Source organism: Salmo salar, chromosome ssa02 (genome assembly GCF_905237065.1).
Source record: "Salmo salar chromosome ssa02, Ssal_v3.1, whole genome shotgun sequence".
Classification (NCBI taxonomy): Eukaryota; Metazoa; Chordata; class Actinopteri; order Salmoniformes; family Salmonidae; genus Salmo; species Salmo salar.
This window is the reverse complement of record NC_059443.1, coordinates 42,965,214-42,983,755: the sequence shown is the minus strand read 5'-3', so window position 1 is coordinate 42,983,755 and position 18,542 is coordinate 42,965,214. Positions and strand designations below refer to the sequence as shown.

The 18,542-nt window shown below is 42.2% G+C and overlaps 1 protein-coding gene across 2 annotated transcripts in view; it reads right to left on the bottom strand.

The window, feature by feature from the left end:
- LOC106583530 (zinc finger protein 236) overlaps positions 1–18,542 on the bottom strand; it is an 88,455-nt gene that overhangs the window by 30,431 nt on the left and 39,482 nt on the right. Inside the window, exons 13-19 of one of the 2 annotated variants that reach the window (XM_014167831.2) lie at positions 17,792–18,052; positions 17,233–17,489; positions 11,105–11,206; positions 6,481–6,620; positions 4,991–5,100; positions 2,879–3,030; positions 985–1,161 (exon numbers count right to left, since the gene is read on the bottom strand). In XM_014167831.2, coding sequence (XP_014023306.2) covers positions 985–1,161; positions 2,879–3,030; positions 4,991–5,100; positions 6,481–6,620; positions 11,105–11,206; positions 17,233–17,489; positions 17,792–18,052 — 1,199 coding nt within the window. The remainder of the gene's footprint in view (positions 1–984; positions 1,162–2,878; positions 3,031–4,990; positions 5,101–6,480; positions 6,621–11,104; positions 11,207–17,232; positions 17,490–17,791; positions 18,053–18,542) is intronic. The other variant, XM_014167837.2, reaches the window with a different exon arrangement.

Sequence of the window (18,542 nt, the reverse complement as noted above, 5' to 3'; positions counted from 1 at the left end):
TCCTCCACCAAACTTTGCAGTTGGCACTATGCATTGGGGCAGGTAGCGTTCTCCTGGCATCTGCCAAACCCAGATTTGTCAGTAGGACTGCCAGATGGTGAAGCATGATTCATCACTCCAGAGAATGCATTTCCACTGCTCCAGAAGAGCCAAATGCCGGCGAGCTTTTCACCACTCCAGCCAACGCTTGGCATTGCACATGATAATCTTAGGCTTGTGTGCGGCTGCTCAGCCATGGAAACCCATTTCATGAAGCTCCCGACAAACAGTTCTTGTGCTAAGGTTGCTTCCAGAGGCAGTTTGGAACGCGGTAGTGAGTGTTGCAACCGAGGACAAAGTATTTTTAAGCGCTATAGACTTCAGCACTCAGCGGTTCTGTTCTGTGAGCTTGTGTGGCCTACCACTTCGCGGCTGAGCTGTTGTTGCTCCTAGATGTTTCCACTTCCAGTTCACCGGGGCAGCTCTAGCAGGGCAGAAATTTTACAAACTCGCTTGTTGGAAAGGTGGCATCCTATGACAGTGCCACGTTGAAAGTCACTGAACTCTTCAGTAAGGCCATTCTACTGCTAATGTTTGTCTATGGAGATTGCATGAATTTGTTCTCAATTTTACACACCTGTCAGCAACGAATCCACTAATTTGAAGGGGTGTCCACATACTTCTGTATATACTGCATCTCTGTACACATATAATTAAATAGAACACTGACCAATATGGCTGCCATTATCAGCAAATCTAGAGCTAAACAGATCTATGACACTAGCCACTCTAAATACAAATGTAATGGTCACATACACATATTTAGCAGATGCTATTGCGGGTGTCGTGAAATGCTTGTCTAGTGTATATCTCTATGGGAATGTCCCAAATACCTCTCCTTCCTTACCTCCACCAATCCAATGCTTTTAGATTTGTGGGAAGTACTGAGCGAATGCACACTTTAGGAGAAAGGAGATATTATTGGGACGCAGCCTATGTCTGTACCTCTGTCCACTTCGGCGTGATCCTTCTTCAAGTGCTTCCTATACAGCACGCTGTTGCGGAAGCTGTCCTCACACATGTGACACTTGTAGGGCTTCAGGTGGACGACCATGTGGCGGTTCAGACTGCCGTTGGTGGTGAAGGAAGTGTCACACATGTTACACTTATAGGCCTTCACTCCTAGGAGTGGGAGCAAAGGAGATGAAAATATAAATAACTATATGTTTCATCAGTGTGTTGACCAATAAAGGTTTTGATTTCCACAGAAGTAGAAAAAGTACCCAATTGTCATACTTGAGTAAAAGTAAAGATACCTTCATAGTAAAATACTACTTGAGTAAAAGTATAAAAGTATTTGGTTTTAAAGTAAATCATTTCAAATTCCTTATATTAAGCAAACAAGACGAACAAAACATTTATTAAGGGGCTAATTTACAAACAAAGCATTTGTGTTTAGTGAGTCTGCCAGATTAAAGGCAGTAGGGATAGCAGGGATGATATCTTGATAAGCGTGTGAACTGGACCATTTTCCTGTCTTGCTAAGCATTCAAAATGTAACAAGTACTTTTGGGTGACAGGGAAAATGTATGGAGTAAAAAGTACATTATTTTCTTTAGGAATGTATTGGAGTAAAAGTAAAAGTTGTTACAAATTGAAATAGTAAAGTAAAGTACAGATGCCCCACCTCCCGAGTGGCGCAGCGGTCTAAGGCACTGCATCTCAGCGTCCGGGTTAGGGGAGGGTTTGGCCGGGGGAGCTTTACCTGGCCCATTGCGAATTAGCGACTCCTTGTGGCGGCTCGGTCGTCAGTTGAATGGTGTTTCCTCCGACACATTGGTGCGGCTAGCTTCCAGGTTAAGCGAACGGTAATAAGGATCGGTGTCCAACCATCGGGACAGTTGAGCTAACTTGCGCCAATGTGATTAGAATGATGTTGTAAGTAACAAGAACATTTTCCAGGACATAGACATATCTTATATGGGCAGAAAGCTTAAATTATTTTTTATCAAACTGCACTCTCCAATTTATAGTAGCTATTACAGTAAAAACATACCATGCTATTGTTTGAGGAGAGTGCACAGTTATGTACTTGACCAATTAGGCATATTTGATACAACGTGTTGAACAGAAATGCAATGGTTCATTGGATCAGTCTACAATTTTGCACATACACTGCTGCTGCCATCTAGTGGCTAAACTCTAAATTTCGCCTAGAGTCCTAAGTCAGATAATGGCCTTTCTCTTGCATTTCAAAGATGGAACAAAAGAAATAGAAAATAACATGTTTTTTTCTTTGTATTATCTTTTACCAGATCTAATGTGTTATATTCTCCTACATTAATTTCACATTTCCACAAACGTCAAAGTGTTTCCTTTCAAATGATATCAATAATATGCATATCCTTGCTTCAGGTCCTGAGCTACAGGCAGTTAGATTTGGGTATGTCATTTTAGGCGAAAATTGAAAAAAAAAAGGGGGTATGATCCGAAGCGCGGTTTGGCGGGTCATGTTTCAGAGGACGCATGACTCAACCTTCGCTTCCCGAGCCTGATGAGGTGTTGCAGCAATGAGACAAGATCGGAGGTAAAAAATTTTTTTATTAAAATACAGATACCCCAGAAAACTAATTAAGTAGTATTTTAAAGTATTTTTACACCACTGGGTATCCCAAAGCATTTGTGGCTATAGTATTACGTCATTTCTCTCCACAACCCAGCTGCACAGCCACGAGAGAGAAACAAGTCTGAAATCGATATTTGACAGTCGTACGTGAACAAACAGAATTCGTCAAATGAAGCACTTTGCTTGTCCTATGAGAGGGGTGAGTCTGGGTCGGTGAGATAAATAGCGTGCTATTTTAACTATGCACGCAGTGTTGAGGTACACTGTTCTTACCTGTGTGTGTGTTGAGGTGGGACTTGAGGACCCCTGCTGAGACAAAGCATCGGCCACAAATGTTGCAGCAGTAGGGTTTCTCCCCGGTGTGGGAGCGCACGTGTTGCTTCAGATGGCTGGACTTCTTAAAAGGTTTATTACACATGGTGCACCTGGGGGGGAATCAAAACACACAGGTCGTGTTCATTAGGAATCAAACTGAAGAAAACAGGCTAAAACAGGGAGGGACTAACTGACCACCAAAAGGAAATACTAATTTGGTCTGTTGCAATACATTTCCCCATTGCGTGCCCTAATGAACACGACCATGATATAATAGACTGTCTGTTTCTGTCAATGACATGTGTATCAATAAAGCTCCTATCAAAAGTCACAAATCATCAGTTAACAATACCGACAACAGGAATCATTTCAAAGTTCCACCACTGATTCACAAAGCAAGTTGAGGTTTATAAAAGCACATCAGACTTTTTGTGAAGAGTAGAATAATTGAAAACCAAACTTTTATTTGGAAAGGTCACTAACTCAGCCCTATGGCATCTGTTTGTGCTTCCTGTTTGGAAGGTGTGGGTTAATTGTGAGTTATGTGTTGAAGCTCCACCACTTTTTCTGCGTTTAGAATGAGACAGAGAGATCATCTCCCCATAGATATGAGGTGTATGTGTATACTTATCTAAACAGAATGTGGAGTCTAATTTTGATACATATACAGGAGTCCATACAGAGCATTACACCCAAACTGAAGTCACACCATTCCAGACACTATACTCTTTTCTCACTGCTATAACCTTAGTCTTCATTACATCCGTGTCGTACCTGAAGGAGAAAGTTCAGTAGTTCACAATCTCAAATACACATTCCCTTCCCATATCTATCTAGGTTGTCCTTTCTCTTGTTTTGTCTATACCGCTAGTCGTTTCAGCCTAGACCAGCACTAATAATGCATCGTGCGCTGACGTGTTAGGGATTTCATAAGTCTTTCTTTTTTTTGTTGTTGCATCCGTTCTGAGTGCCATGGGGAACAACAGAGGCAAAGCTGAATAAAAGCATGACGCATTACTCAGTCCACTTGCTGTCCTACTCTCTGCTTCCACAACGCAACAACGTCAGTGGCTAGTGTTCTCCGCCTACATGTGACGCATAAGTTAGTAGGAAAATCAAGAGCTTGTAGCAACACAAGCTGCCACCGTCACCTCCACAGACATCTGACGCACAAGTTAGTGGGAAAACCAAGAGCTTGTAGCAACACAAGCTGCCACCGTCACCTCCACAGACATCTGACGCACAAGTTCGTCACAAAACAAAAAAGCTTGTAGCAACAAGCTGACACCGTCACCTTTACAGACAGAAAGCTAGCAGAGTTAACTCATTGTCTGCTTCCCAAATGGCCCTGGTCAAAAGTAGTGCACTACATAGAGAATAGGGTGCCATTTGGGACACATATATTTAGTTGCGCAAATTCTAAATAAACAAATTGAAAGCTAGCGGTAGTGGGGCCTCGAGGAACTTAACAACGGCTTTAGAAAGGAGGAGACAAAGACTTGACTGTATGAGCGGGAGTGTTGTGCGGTGGTAGATAAAAAAAACAGCTTGATTCTAAAAAGACCCTAAATATGATTTATGTGTCGCTCTCAAAATGGTCACGGTATCAGGGGACAAGGACAACAACGGAGGTGCAATTCTGATAGTGTTATCGTAGCTTTGCATTCCTCTGTGTCGACTGCTAATGCTGTTTACAGCCCTAGAGCACAACTGTTGATAAAGGTGCATAACAGTGTTATCTGCAGACGAGCCGGGAAGCTCAAACAATGACAGAAAGTAAATGTATCTATTACTTCCTGAAAGTTATAGGGCTCGGTCTCGCTTGCTCACACACATTTACATTTGAGTCATTTAGCAGAGGCTCTTATCCAAAACGACTCACCTCAGTGAGCTCATTCGTTTTTCATACCTTTTATTTTCTTTTTGTACTGGACCCCGTGGGAATCGAACCCACAACTATTGCTATCACCATGCGCTACCAACTGAGCCACACCGCACACATACGCATGCAGACACACACGTGTACACACACGCACACACACACACACACGTGTACACACAGACACACACCTGTAAGCCCTCTTGCTGTTGTCCTCGCTGTCTTCTGGGTCCTGGTAGTCTTGCGTCTGGTCAGACAGATTGAGGTCTCCTTGGCTAGTCTCCTGGAGCAGGCCACTCGTCTAAACAGAAATATACGCAACCATTAATTAACTACATTGTGATTAAATCACCGAATACAAAAAATAACTTCTTGACAATATGCTCTACAGTCCATTTGAACGGACTACTTAGGGATCCATTTAATTCAGCCGTTTCTCGGCTTGATAGAACACCTGCTAAATTAGGGTGGCAAAACAGGCTCTGAGACAGCTTCTATCCCCAAGCCATATGTCTGCTAAATAGCCAGATTGCTAAATAGTTCATTAAATGGTACCCAAACTATCTGCACTAACCCTACGCACACTCACTAGACTTTGTATACACACCATATACATACAATCACACACTACACTGTCACTCCCACACAAATCGCTCACTCAAACACCACACACGCACAAACATAACACAGACTTTAAGACACAACATTTGCTGCTGCTACTCTGCTCTTTATTTTACGCTTATTATTATCTATCCGGATGCCTAGTCACTTTACCCTGCCTTCATGTACATATCTACCTCAAATACCTTATTATTATCTATCTGGATGCCTAGTCACTTTACCCTGCCTTCATGTACATATCTACCTCAAATACCTTATTATTATTATTATTATTATTATCTATCTGGATGCCTAGTCACTTTACCCTGCCTTCATGTACATATCTACCTCAAATACCTTATTATTATCTATCTGGATGCCTAGTCACTTTACCCTGCCTTCATGTACATATCTACCTCAAGTACCTTATTATTATTATCTATCTGGATGCCTAGTCACTTTACCTTGCCTTCATGTACATATCTACCTCAAGTACCTTATTATTATTATCTATCTGGATGCCTAGTCACTTTACCTTGCCTTCATGTACACATCTACCTCAAGTACCTTATTATTATCTATCTGGATGCCTAGTCACTTTACCCTGCCTTCATGTACATATCTACCTCAAGTACCTTATTATTATTATCTATCTGGATGCCTAGTCACTTTACCCTGCCTTCATGTACATATCTACCTCAAGTACCTCGTACCTCTGCACATTGATCTGGTACTCCCTGTATATAGCTACCTTCTTGTGTATTTTATTTATTTTGTGTTAGTTAATATTTGATTCATTATAATTTTCTAAAACTCTGCATTGTTGGGAAAGGTTTGTAAGCAACCATTCCACTGTAAAGTCTACACCAGCTGTATTCGACACGTGTGATAAATAACATTTCATTTGACATTTCCCAAAGTCCCTGGGTTTTTCAGAAATCCCTATGGGAGGGTTTACTGAGAACTTTGGGGAAATTTTGCAACCCTACTCTACATAGAGCCAATGCCACGCTATGATGGTGAGATGGAAGCCCCATGTGGAAGGTGTGGAGGTAGAGGCTGACGGTGCTGGATTCACCACCTCTTGGCTGGGCACATGGAGCAGGTTCTGAGGGTGGTAGCTGGAGGACAGGGCCTGAGACTCCAGGGTGCTGGAGTCCTGTAGCTGCTGCACCGTGGAGAACTGGGCCTGGGCATAGCCCTCTGCGGTGATGGTGAAACCTGCAGGAGGACACAAAAGGGGTACAGTCAGCACTATAGCATACAATGGGTTAACCCTGTATGAGAACTTAAGGGACCCTAGCAACTCTAAAGGGGGATGTACAGTGCATTCAGAAAGTATTCAGACCACTTGACTTTTTCCACATTTTGTTACGCCTTATTCTAATGTATTATTATTATTTATTTTTCACTTAACTGACATGCCTAGTTAAATAAAGGTTAAGAACAAATTCTTATTTACAGTGATGGCCTACTGGGAAACAGAGGGTAACTGCCTTGTTCATGGGGCAGAACGACATATTTTTACCATGTCAGCTTGGGGATTCAATCTAGCAACCTTTCTTTCGGTTACTGGCCCAATGCTCTAACCACTAGGCTACCTGCCGCCCCTATTAATAAAAAAAAAAAATAATTAAAAGTCCTCATCAATCTACACACTATACCCCATAATGACAAAGCGGAATCTGGTTTTTAGACATTTTTGCTAATTTACTTAAGTATTCAGACCCTTTGCTACGAGACTCAAAATTGAGCTCCGGTGCATCCTGTTTGCATTGATCGTCCTTGAGATGTTTCTACAACTTGATTGGAGTCCTTCTGTGGTAAATTCAATTGACTGGACCTATCAATATAAGGTCCCACAGTTGACAGTGCATTTCAGAGCAAAAACCAAGCCATGAGGTCGAAGGAATTGTCCGTAGAGCGCAGACATCAGTGTCGAGACATAGATCTGGGGAACGATACCCAAAATATTCTGCAGCATTGAAGGTTCCCAAGAACACAGTGGCCTCCATCATTCTTAAATGGAAGAAGTTTGGAAGCACCAAGACTCTTCTTTGGGAACCGAGTGACGCAGTGGTCTAAGGCACTGCATCGCAGTGCTAAAGGCGTCACTACAGACCCGGGTTCGATCCCGGGTCTGTATCACAACCGACCGTGATCAGGAGTCCCATAGGGTGCCACACAATTGGCCCAGCCTCGTCCGGGTTAGGGGAGGTTTTGGCCGGGGTAGGCCGTCATTGTAAATAAGAATTTGTTCTTAACTGACTTGCCTAGTTAAATAAAGGTTAAATAAAAAATTGGAGCTGACCGCCCGGCAAAACTGAGCAATCGGAGGAGAAAGGGGGATACCTAGTCAGTTGTACAACTGAATGCCTTCAACTGAAATGTGTCTTCCGCATTTAACCCAACCCCTCAAAGAGGTGTGGGGGGGCTGTCTTAATCGACATCCACGTCTTCGGCGCCCAGGGAACAGAAGGGCCTTGGTCAGGGAGGTGACCAAGAACCCGATGGTCAATCTGACAGAGCTCCAGAGTTCCTCTGTGGAGATGGGAGAACCTTCCAGAAGGACAACCATCTTTGCAGCACTCCACCAATCAGGCCTTTGTGATAGAGTGGCCACACAAAAGCCACTCCTCAGTAAAAGTTACATGACAGCCTGCTTGGAGTTTGCAAAAAGGCTCCTAAAGGACTCTCAGACCATGAGAAACAAGATTCTCTGGTCTGATGAAACCAAGATTGAACACTTTGGCCTGAATGCCAAGCATCACCTCTGAAGGAAACCTGGCACCATCCCTACGGTGAAGCATGGTGGTGGCAGCATCATGCTGTGAGGATGTTTTTCAGCGGCAGGGACTGGGAGACTAGTCAGGATCTAGGGAAAGATGAACTCAGCAAAGTACAGAGAGATCCTTGATAGAAACCTGCTCCAGAGAGCTCAGGACCTCAGACTGGGGTGAAGGTTTACCTTCCAACAGGACAACGACCCTAAGCACACAGCCAAGACAACGCAGGAGTGGCTTCGGGACAAGTCTCTGAATGTTCTTGAGTGACCCAGCAAGAGCCCAGACTTGAACCCGATCTCTGAAGAAACCTGAAAATAGCTGTGCAACAATGCCGCTTCCCATCCAACCTGACAGAGCTAGAGAGGATCTGAATACTTATGTAACAGTGATATTTCAGTTTTTATTGTTAATACATTTGCAAAAATGTCTAAAAACCTGTTTTTGCTTTGTCATTATGGGGTATTGTGTGTAGATTGATGAGGGGAAACAAATATTTAATCAATTTTAGAATAAGGCAGTAACGTAACAAAATGTGGAAAAAGTGAAGCGGTCTGAATACTTTCCAAATGCACTGTATAGACATGTGTAGGCTTGAAATCAAAGGACGGGCTCATTGTCATGGCTGTAAGGGAATGAATGTGTTTGATACCGTTCCAATCAATTTAATTCCAGGAACCTGTCCTATGATTTCTAACCCCACAAGCCTCCACTGGTACACAGCTTGAACCTTAGAATAGATTAATTGATTACAAAGATAGAAGTGGATTTGAAAAGCCTATTAAGGATAAACCTCACACTTCCCAACAGGAGATGCACTACAGCACGAAATGAGTTAACCCTGTACATCTGGATATCTGGCAAGAAGCTAGAGCCTTTGCCAAATTAGGAGGAGGACATTAATTAATGACTTACTGCAAACATGATATGGCTAAAAGTGTGATTGGAAAAGTTCCTCAAAAGCAAATTAAGGATCGCAACGGCTCATCCTCCTACAACGCGCCATTAACAGACTGATGCTTCCAGAGCCCATGCCGCCAGTCTGTGCGCGCGTGTGGACAAAGACTGTGCAGGACACTTCCTGTGCCACCAGTCGGATTGTCTTTGGGTGCAAATTAGGGGACTCTCTGAACCACACAGTCATTCATTAAAGCTCCATTCACTGATATTAACCTCTCTTGGGTAGAGGGCAGTATTTTGACATCCGGATGAAGAAGGTGCACAGAGTAAACTGCCTGCTACTCAGTCCCAGAAGCTAAGATATGCATATTATTATTAGATTTGGATAGAAAACACACTGAAGTTTCTAAAACTGTTTGAATGATGTCTGTGAGTATAACAGAACTCATATGGCAGGCAAAAACCTGCTCGTCTGAATTTACTGCGCCAGCACAGTGGATTTGGGTTACTCGACTGAACGAGCGAACAAAATGGAGGTATTTGGACATAAAGGATGGACTTTATCGAAACAAATGAACATTTATTGTAGAACTGGGATTCCTGGGAGTGCATTCCGATGAAGATCATCAAAGGTAAGTGAATATTTATAATGCTATTTCTGAGTTTTGTTGACTCCACAAAATGGCGGGTTTGGTTTTGTGACTGAGCGCTGTACTCAGATTATTGCAAAGTGTGCTTTCGCTGTAAAGCTTTTTTGAAATCTGACACAGCGGTTGCATTAAGGAGAAGTGTATCTATAATTCTTTGAATAACAGTTGTATATTTTATCAACGTTTATGATGAGTATTTCTGTAAATTGATGTGCTCATTCACCGGAAGTTTTGGGAGGCAAAACATTTTTGAACATTACACGCCAATGTAAAATGGGGTTTTTGGATATAAATATGAACTTTATCGAGGAAAACATACATGTATTGTGTAACATGAAGTCCTATGAGTGCCATCTGATGAAGATCATCAAAGGTTAGTGATTCATATTAGCTGTATTTCTGGTTTTTGTGACGCCTCTCCTTGCTTGGAAAATGGATGTGTGGTTTTTCTTGTCTAGGTGCTGTCCTAACATAATCTAATGCTATGCTTTCGCCGTAAAGCCTTTTTGAAATCGGACAGTGTGGTTGGATTAATGAGAAGATTATCTTTAAAATGGTGTATAATACTTGTATGTGTGAGAAATTAGAATTATGAGATTTTTGTTGTTTTGAATTTGGCGCTCTGCTATTTCACTGGCTGTTGGCGAGGTGGGACGCTACCGTCCCACATACACTAGAGAAGTTAATGAACGGCCACGGTTCATTAAAATGCTGGCAGACGGCAGAGAGAAGTTCCCGGATTTTTCTAATTCCTTACTTTCCTTCTTGAAAAGAACAAGAGAGGAGAGGAAATGCGTAGAAGTCCATCTGGTGGAGTGCCACACACATGCTAATGAGAAACACAGACACGCATGCAGACACAGACACACACACATCAATATCCTCCCTGCTGTCGGTCTCGGGTTTATTTATGACATCAAACTTTTTACTTTATCAAACTATACAGAGAGTATAGGAGGCCTTGGATGTGGCAGGAAACCTTTCGAAAGAGAACGTGTTCTAGTGTTTGATGCACCTCTGTAGGAGGGGGAGAGCATATTGCTGTGGGCAATAGAGGCTGAATGCAATCGTTACGGAGACAAAAGGTTAGGCTACCCATTGTGAAAATGTTACATCTGATGTGCCAAGCAGATGCTTTCTGACAGTCCTCGCTGTAACTGGGCTCTTCTCAGCCAGAGGTCAGAGGCAACCATGGCGTTTGTCCATTTCACTGGATTGAGACAGCCGTGGGCTGCCAATGTGTGTGTGTGTGTGTGTGCCAGTGCATAATTTACCCCAGGTTAACTCACAGACATTGTTAAATGTACCGAGAGAAAGGTTTGTGTGCCACTACCATGCAGGGGGTGTTTTTGTGTGTACGTGCATGAGTTACCTTGAGTAAGTGCTTGCTGGTCAAAGCCAGGCTGCGGGAGTGTCTGTGTCTCAAACTGGCTAATATTCTGAGGCAGAGCATGCTGGGTAGTCACAAAGGTGTCTGGAGTCAGAGGGGGAAAGATAAGAGGACAGAGGAACAAAGCAGGTTAGTCTGGGTAGACTGTATAAATAAAAGACCAAAGTATTACGATTCACTTAAAAACGTCTGCATTGGACCTTTATCTTAATATCAAATAATTACTGTGATTTTTTTCAATGAAAATGGTCAAAAAGAAACAAAACCCAAAATACTGTAGCTTCTTAGCAAAGAAACATTTCTCAAGCAAGAAAAAAACCAAAAACATTTTGCTAGGACTGTATGGGAGTGATTTGAGTGGGGAGAGGAAAACAAAAAATGGGCACTTATCGGCAGAGAAGTTTGGAACTCTTTCTTATTGGTCTATTAACTAATTTACCGCATGGTGATGTCAACATGGAAATATATATAAAGCACCGAAAAATCACGCTTTCGACTGCTCTAGGCCATTAAAGCAATACAGCACACAGACAGCAACAAGAGAGCAAGTCAAGGTTCAGTAGTCAAATTGGGGTTCATCTTTAATTTGCTGTCGGTCTTTGACCCCAGGCTAAATGTCAAACACAAAGCACTGGAGAAATAGAGATGCTTCACGTAGAGCAAGTCCAGTTTTTTTTTGTACTTTGTACTGAGAGGAATTATAGACTATTGATCTTAGATGGTTTTATTCGGCCAGTTCTACCGTGCATGGTGTTTCAATTCAAACCTTATAGATGGCAATCAGGATTACCCTCGAAACAGAGGTTTCTAACATCCATGGTCTATCCTGGCAAAATGAAAGTCATATGAACATATTTTTTGAAAGTTGAGAGAGAAAGGTCACTAATCAAGTCTACATTTTCGTTTGCCCTCTAGTTTTTAGAATGGTAAAAAGACTGCCACTGACAACAGTGACCTTTCTTGAAGACAGGCAGGCGACCTGTCCTCTGGAGTAACAACCTGATTCCAGTTTACTGACCTTTGATCCGTCTAAAGATCCCCAGTCCCAATCACTGTCACACTGTGATACTCAGACTGCATTCCAAGTGGCTCCCTATTCCCTATATAGTGCACTACCTTTGACAAGAGCCCTATGTGGCACCGCAGAGACCAAGAATACTATCCTACCCTATCCAAGATGGAGACAGGGGGGGGGGGATACTTTAGAGACTTTAGACTCAAACAGCCTCTCTATGTTGACTGTTATATGGCGTTTAACCGAGGCAAACATGATATGACAAGGCAATTTTGTAGTTCGAAAGTTTCCCTGTACAGGTAACTGCAACAAAAAAAAAGTGTCTTAATAGGGTGTTGGGCAACCACAAGCCGCTAAAAAAGCATCAGTGTACCTTGGCTTATATTCTACAAGTGTCTGGAACTCTGTTGGAGGGATGCGACACCATTCTTCCACAATAAATTCCATAATTTGGTGTTTTGTTGATGCAGTCTCAGGCGTCACTTCAGATTCTCCCATAAGTGTTCAATTGGGATGATATCTGGAGACTGACACACCCTTTAAACCCCCAAAGCTCCTTTCACACCCCTTCTTGAAAGTCACTGAGATCTCTTCTTCTAGCGATGGTAACCAAAATAATGGGCAAATGGGCATTTTTATACATGACCCTGAGCATGATGGGATGTTGATTTCTTAATTAACTCAGGAACCACACCTGTGGATGCACATGCTTTCAATATACTTTGTATACCTAATTTACTCAAGTGTTTCCATTATTTTGGCAATTACCTGTACATATTATACTGAACAAAAATATAACTGCAACAATTTTACTGAGTTACAGTTCATAAGGAAATCGGTCATTTGAAATAAATAAATTAGCACATAATCTATAGATTTCACATGACTGGGAAGGGGCGCAGCTATGGGTGGGCCTGCGAGAGGATAGGCCCACCCACTTGGGAGCCAGGCCAACCCACTGGGACCAAGACCAGCCAATCAGAATGAGTTTTTCCGCATAAAAGGGCTTTATTACAGACAGAAATACTCCTCAGTTTCATCAGCTGTCCGGGTGGCTGGTCTCAGACGATCCCTGTATGTGAAGAAGCCGGATGTGGAGGTCCTGGGCTGGTGTGGTTACACGTGGTCTCCGGTTGTGAGGCCAGTTGGACGTACTGCCAAATTCTCGAAAACAACATTGGAGGCGGCTTATGGTAGAGAAATGAACATTAAATTCTCTGGCAACAGCTTTGGTGGACATTCCTGCGGTCAGCATGCCAATTGCACGCTCAATCAAAACTTGAGACATCTGTGGCATTGTGTGACAACACGGCACATTTTAGCCTTTTATTGTCCCCAACACAAAGTGCTGAGCATGTAATGAGCATGCTGTTTAATCAGCTTCATGAAATGCCACATCTGTCAGGTGGATGAATTATCTTGGCAAAGGCGAAATGTTTACTAACAGGGTTGTAAATACATTTGTGCACAAAATTTGAGAGAAATAAGCTTTTTGTGCCTATGGAAAAATTCTGGGATATTTTATTTCAGGTCATGAAACCAACACTTTACATGTTGCGTTTATATTTTTGTTCAGTATTCCCTTCACAGAACAGAGCAAACTGGCTCTAACCAGAATCGAAAGAGTAGTGGGAGGCCCCGGTGCACAACTGAGCAAGAGGACAAGTAAAATAGTGTGTCTAGTTTGAGAAACAGATGCCTCACAAGTCTTCAACTGGCAGATTCATGAAATAGTACCCGCAAAACACCAGTCTCAACGTCAACAGTGAAGAGGCGACTCCGGGATGCTGGCCCTCTAGGCAGAGTTCCTCTGTCCAGTGTCTGTGTTCTTTTGCCCATCTTAATCTTTTCATTGGCCAGTCTGAGATATGGCTTTTTCTTTGCAACTCTGCCAGCTTGCCTCTTCTCTGTTGATGTTGAGACTGGTGTTCGCGGGTACAATTTAATGTAGCTGCCAGTTGAGGACTTGTGAGGCGTCTGTTTCTTAAACTAGACACTCTAATGTACTTGTCCTCTTGCTCAGTTGTGCACCGGGGCCTCCCACTCCTCGTTTGCGCTGTTCTGTGAAGGGAGTAGTACACAGCGTTGTATGAGATCTTCAGTTTCTTGGCAATTTCTCGCATGGAATAGCCTTCACTTCTCAGAACATGAATAGACTGACGAGTTTCAGAAGAAAGTTATTGGTTTCTGGCCATTTTGAGCCTGTAATCAAACCCACAAATGCTGATGCTCCAGATACTCCAGAAACGTATTGCTTCTTTAAATCAGGACAACAGTTTTCAGCTGTGCTAACATAATTGCAAAAGGGTTTTCTAATGATCAATTTGCCTTTTAAAATGATAAACTTGGATTAGCTAACACAACGTGCCATTGGAACACAGGAGTGATGGTTGCTGATAATGGGCCTCTGTACGCCTATGTAGATATTCCATTAAAAATCAGCCGTTTCCAGCTACAATAGTCATTTACAACATTAACAATGCCTACACTGTATTTCGGATCATTTTGATGTTATTTTACATGGTCAATTTTTTTAGCTTTTCTTTCAAAAACAAGGAAATTTCTGAGTGACCCCAAACTTTTGAACGTTAGTGCATATATTTTTTTTATTTTTGACTCCATAGGCATCAGTGAATCAAATCAAGAGGTTATCTGTTCTCTCTGTGAATGGGTCAGGGGTTAAGCTCATGCATTTTTTACAAACGTTACGGTCTTAAGCAATAGCTCTAAAAAGGACTTGATTGAAGGCTGAGAGGACAAATACTAATCTAAATCACGTACAATGGTAAAGCTAGGGTAAGTTTATTTTTTCCCCTCTTTCAGTTCTCTTTTCTTTTACTCACCGTGAACTCGTGAGGTGGAAAGGGTAATGTAGCAATTTAAATGAGGATTGAAGCTTGACCTCTGGCCCAGTTTCATTGGTTGTGCTATGCTCTTCTCGCTTTGTTCTGAGGTTAAATATAGTATATGTTGGAACTGTTCTAAATATTAAAAGCTACAAGGTCAAGGACGTGGTTCCGTCAGTCACACACCATGAATCCTAAATGAGACACATTCAAAAACTCATGGTATTGAAAAACCCATTGAAATAACAATTCCAAGAAAGGCATCAATAAGAAAAGAGAAGGTTTCTGAAGATCCAGCGTTGGGATGGAAATAGCGTTTGAGTAAGGGACAGATTAAAAAGTGAAATAAATGGACTCACTATTTGGAGTGGAGGAAGGAATAGAGATGGAGGAGTTATATAGGTGGACAAGATGAGTGCCCTTTTAGAAACCTAGATTTCTGCCCTTTGCCATGTTAAAGGAGTGCCGTTTAGAAAGATATTGATATTCAAAATATTAATAAGATTCCATATTCAACAGTTCCTTGCTTTATTTGCTAACACAGTTGTAGCCAACCCATGTCCCTGAAAATTAAACACCTTGCCGCGTAGACTGGCCAAATGAAAAATACAGTCTAAGATCAAGAGAGATGGGTGGAGAGCAAGACTATCTCTGTAGACGTGTCTGTTGATGTTGGGAAGGGTTCAGACACCTTCTAGGGGTGGATCAATTTGTTCACATCATCCTTTGTACATCCAACATAGAACTACGTGGATCCCCCAATGAAAGTTAGAGGGATGTGTACGGGGTCAATTTCACACCATATGATTTGAATTCAAAATAAAGTTAATCGTGAACATGAAAAATAAAGTTGAGAATGTAAACATTATATTTTCGAGGACAGGTGAAATAATGGATGTTGAAATCAAAAACCAAACAATTGAAAGCAAAATGTATAGAATTATAAACAAAAATAAGACATCAAAGCAAAACCCTAAAACCTGTAAGCAAATGATTTTAAAGCGAGAGCAAAACTCTATGACAAATGATAAAAAATAAATATTTGAAAACAAATGCAAAAATTGTTTTCAGTTAAACTTTCCCAGCAATCAATCCTATTGAATACATTTGGCCTATGCTCGTGCCTGCATGTACTACCTTTTGGTTACGCTACTCATATCTCTGCTTTTGATGTCTGTTTCTTTGCTTTCACTGCCAGTCTTTTCGATTGCGAGTTTTGGCATAATTTTTCCGTGAAGAGCAGGGTTTAGAGGGAGGCGTAGACAATGAGTCTCCATTGGTCCGCTAGTTTTGGAGTGACAGTTTGTCTTAATCTAATCACTGAACATGAGACAGGCTTTTTTTCTATTGCCTACTTAGGTAGACTGTCTGATGACACCAAATCTTCCCCCCTGCATGTTCTGAACATGGCGAACCAGTTACTAACACCTGCGCCGAACGTTGTGCAACAGGTAATTCGTATGTTTACCTAAGTAGTTCAATGGGTCAGAGCCAGTGACACATCAAATTATTGATTGGGTTAAGACGAACTGTCATTCCAAAACTAGCAGACCGATGGAGACTCATTGTCTACGCCTTCCTCTAAACCCTGCTCGTCATGGAAAAATAAATGCCAAAACTCGCAATCGAAAAGACTGGCAGTGAAAGCAAAGAAACAGACATCAAAAGCAGAGATATGAGTAGCGTAACCAAAAGGTAGTACATGCAGGCACGAGCGTAGGCCAAATGTATTCAATAGGATTGGTTGCTGGGAAAGTTTAACCGAAAATGATTTTTGCATTTGTTTTCAAATATATATTTTTTATCATTTGTCATAGAGTTTTGCTCTCTCGCTTTAAAATTATTTGCTTACAAGATTTTGCATTTTGATGTCTTATTTTAGTTTACAATTCTATCAATTTTGCTTTCAATTGTTTGGTTTTTGATTTCAACATACATTACTTCACCCGTCCTTGAAAATATGTTTATATTCTCAACTTTATTTTTCATGTTCACGATTAACTTTATTTAGAATTCAATACACATGGTGTGAAATTGACCCCATAGATGTGGCAGCAGGCCTATAAAGTTATGGCATGATTGTCATCGACATTAAAAGACTATGTTCGAGATCAGATTGCCGTCAGACTGCACAGAATCACTGATCTGGCAATCAGCATGCGTCCCTAATAACTACGCTTTACGTGTTCAAGACCAGTGAGTCTGTGCCTTGTCCAAACTGATACCTTCTAAAACACTGACACTCTTACCCTCTTCCTGTCCCAGGGGCTGGTCACTCAGCTGGGTCTCCAGCGACACCTGTTGGCCGCCATCCACCACTTGCGCCTGGCCCAGTCCCAGCATGCCCTGCTGCTCCGAGCCCACCGTGGGAGGAGCCTCCTGCTGTAGGGTGCCGTCCTCCAGCTCCACCTGCAGGTCGTGGGTCACGGTGGTGCCGTCCATGGGGTCGTCCAGTGGCGAGGGCTCCGGGTTCTGCTGTTGGTGGAGCTGCTGGGCCAACTCATACCTGGGAGGGGGAAATGGGGAGGTGGATTCAGGTTGCTTACTACTTTGACCTACAAAACAAACAGAAATCAGCCATTTTTTATGGAAAGATTTGACATCTAGAGATTTAGAGTTGAGAAAGATTCAATTTCACACAAATTTCAGCAATGTGACAATAACCAAACTGAGAGAGCGACGCTCTCGCTAGCCAACATTCTTGATCACATGCCCTGAATTAGGGCCTGTAGATTTTCCTTTTTCCTCCTGGTCAGATCACATGACCTGAAACAAGTCCGTGCCCGACAACACATGAGCATTACTAACCTGTGGGTCTTCATGTGCTTCCTGCAGTTGGGTGAGGACTTGAAGGTCTTCTGGCAGTAAGGGCACATGTAGGGCCGCATGTCGCTGTGGGTGGTCATATGGCGGCGCAGGCTGCCGCTAGTGGTGAATGTGGTGTCACAAATCAGGCACTTGTAGGCCTTGAGGCCCGAGTGGGTCCGGATGTGGGCCTTCAGCACCCCCGAGGAGGCAAAGCCCTTACTGCACTGGACACACTTGTACGGCCTCTCTCCCGTGTGAGACCTGATGGAAGATGACCTAACAATGTTAATATCATGAGACAGACGGTGCATTCAGAAAGTATTCAGACCAAGAATTTTTCCACATTTATTTACATTACAGCCTTATTCTAAATGTTTTTTGGTTTTTTTTTATATATATATCTTCAATCTACACACAATACCCCTAATGACAGGTTAAAGATATTTTTGCAGAGTTATTACAAATAAAAAACAGAAAAAAACGTATTTACATAAGTACTCAGACCCTTTCCTATGTGACTCCAAATTGAGCTCGGGTGCATCCTGTTTCCATTGATCAACCTTAAGATGTTTCTACAACTTGATTGGAGTCCACCTGCAGTAAATTAAATTGATTGAACATGATTTGGAAAGGAACACATCTGTCTATATAAAGGTCCCACAGTTGACAGTGCATGTCAGAGCAAATACCAAGCAATGAGATTGAAGGAATTGTCCGTAGAGCTCCGAGACAGGATTGTGTCGTGACAGGT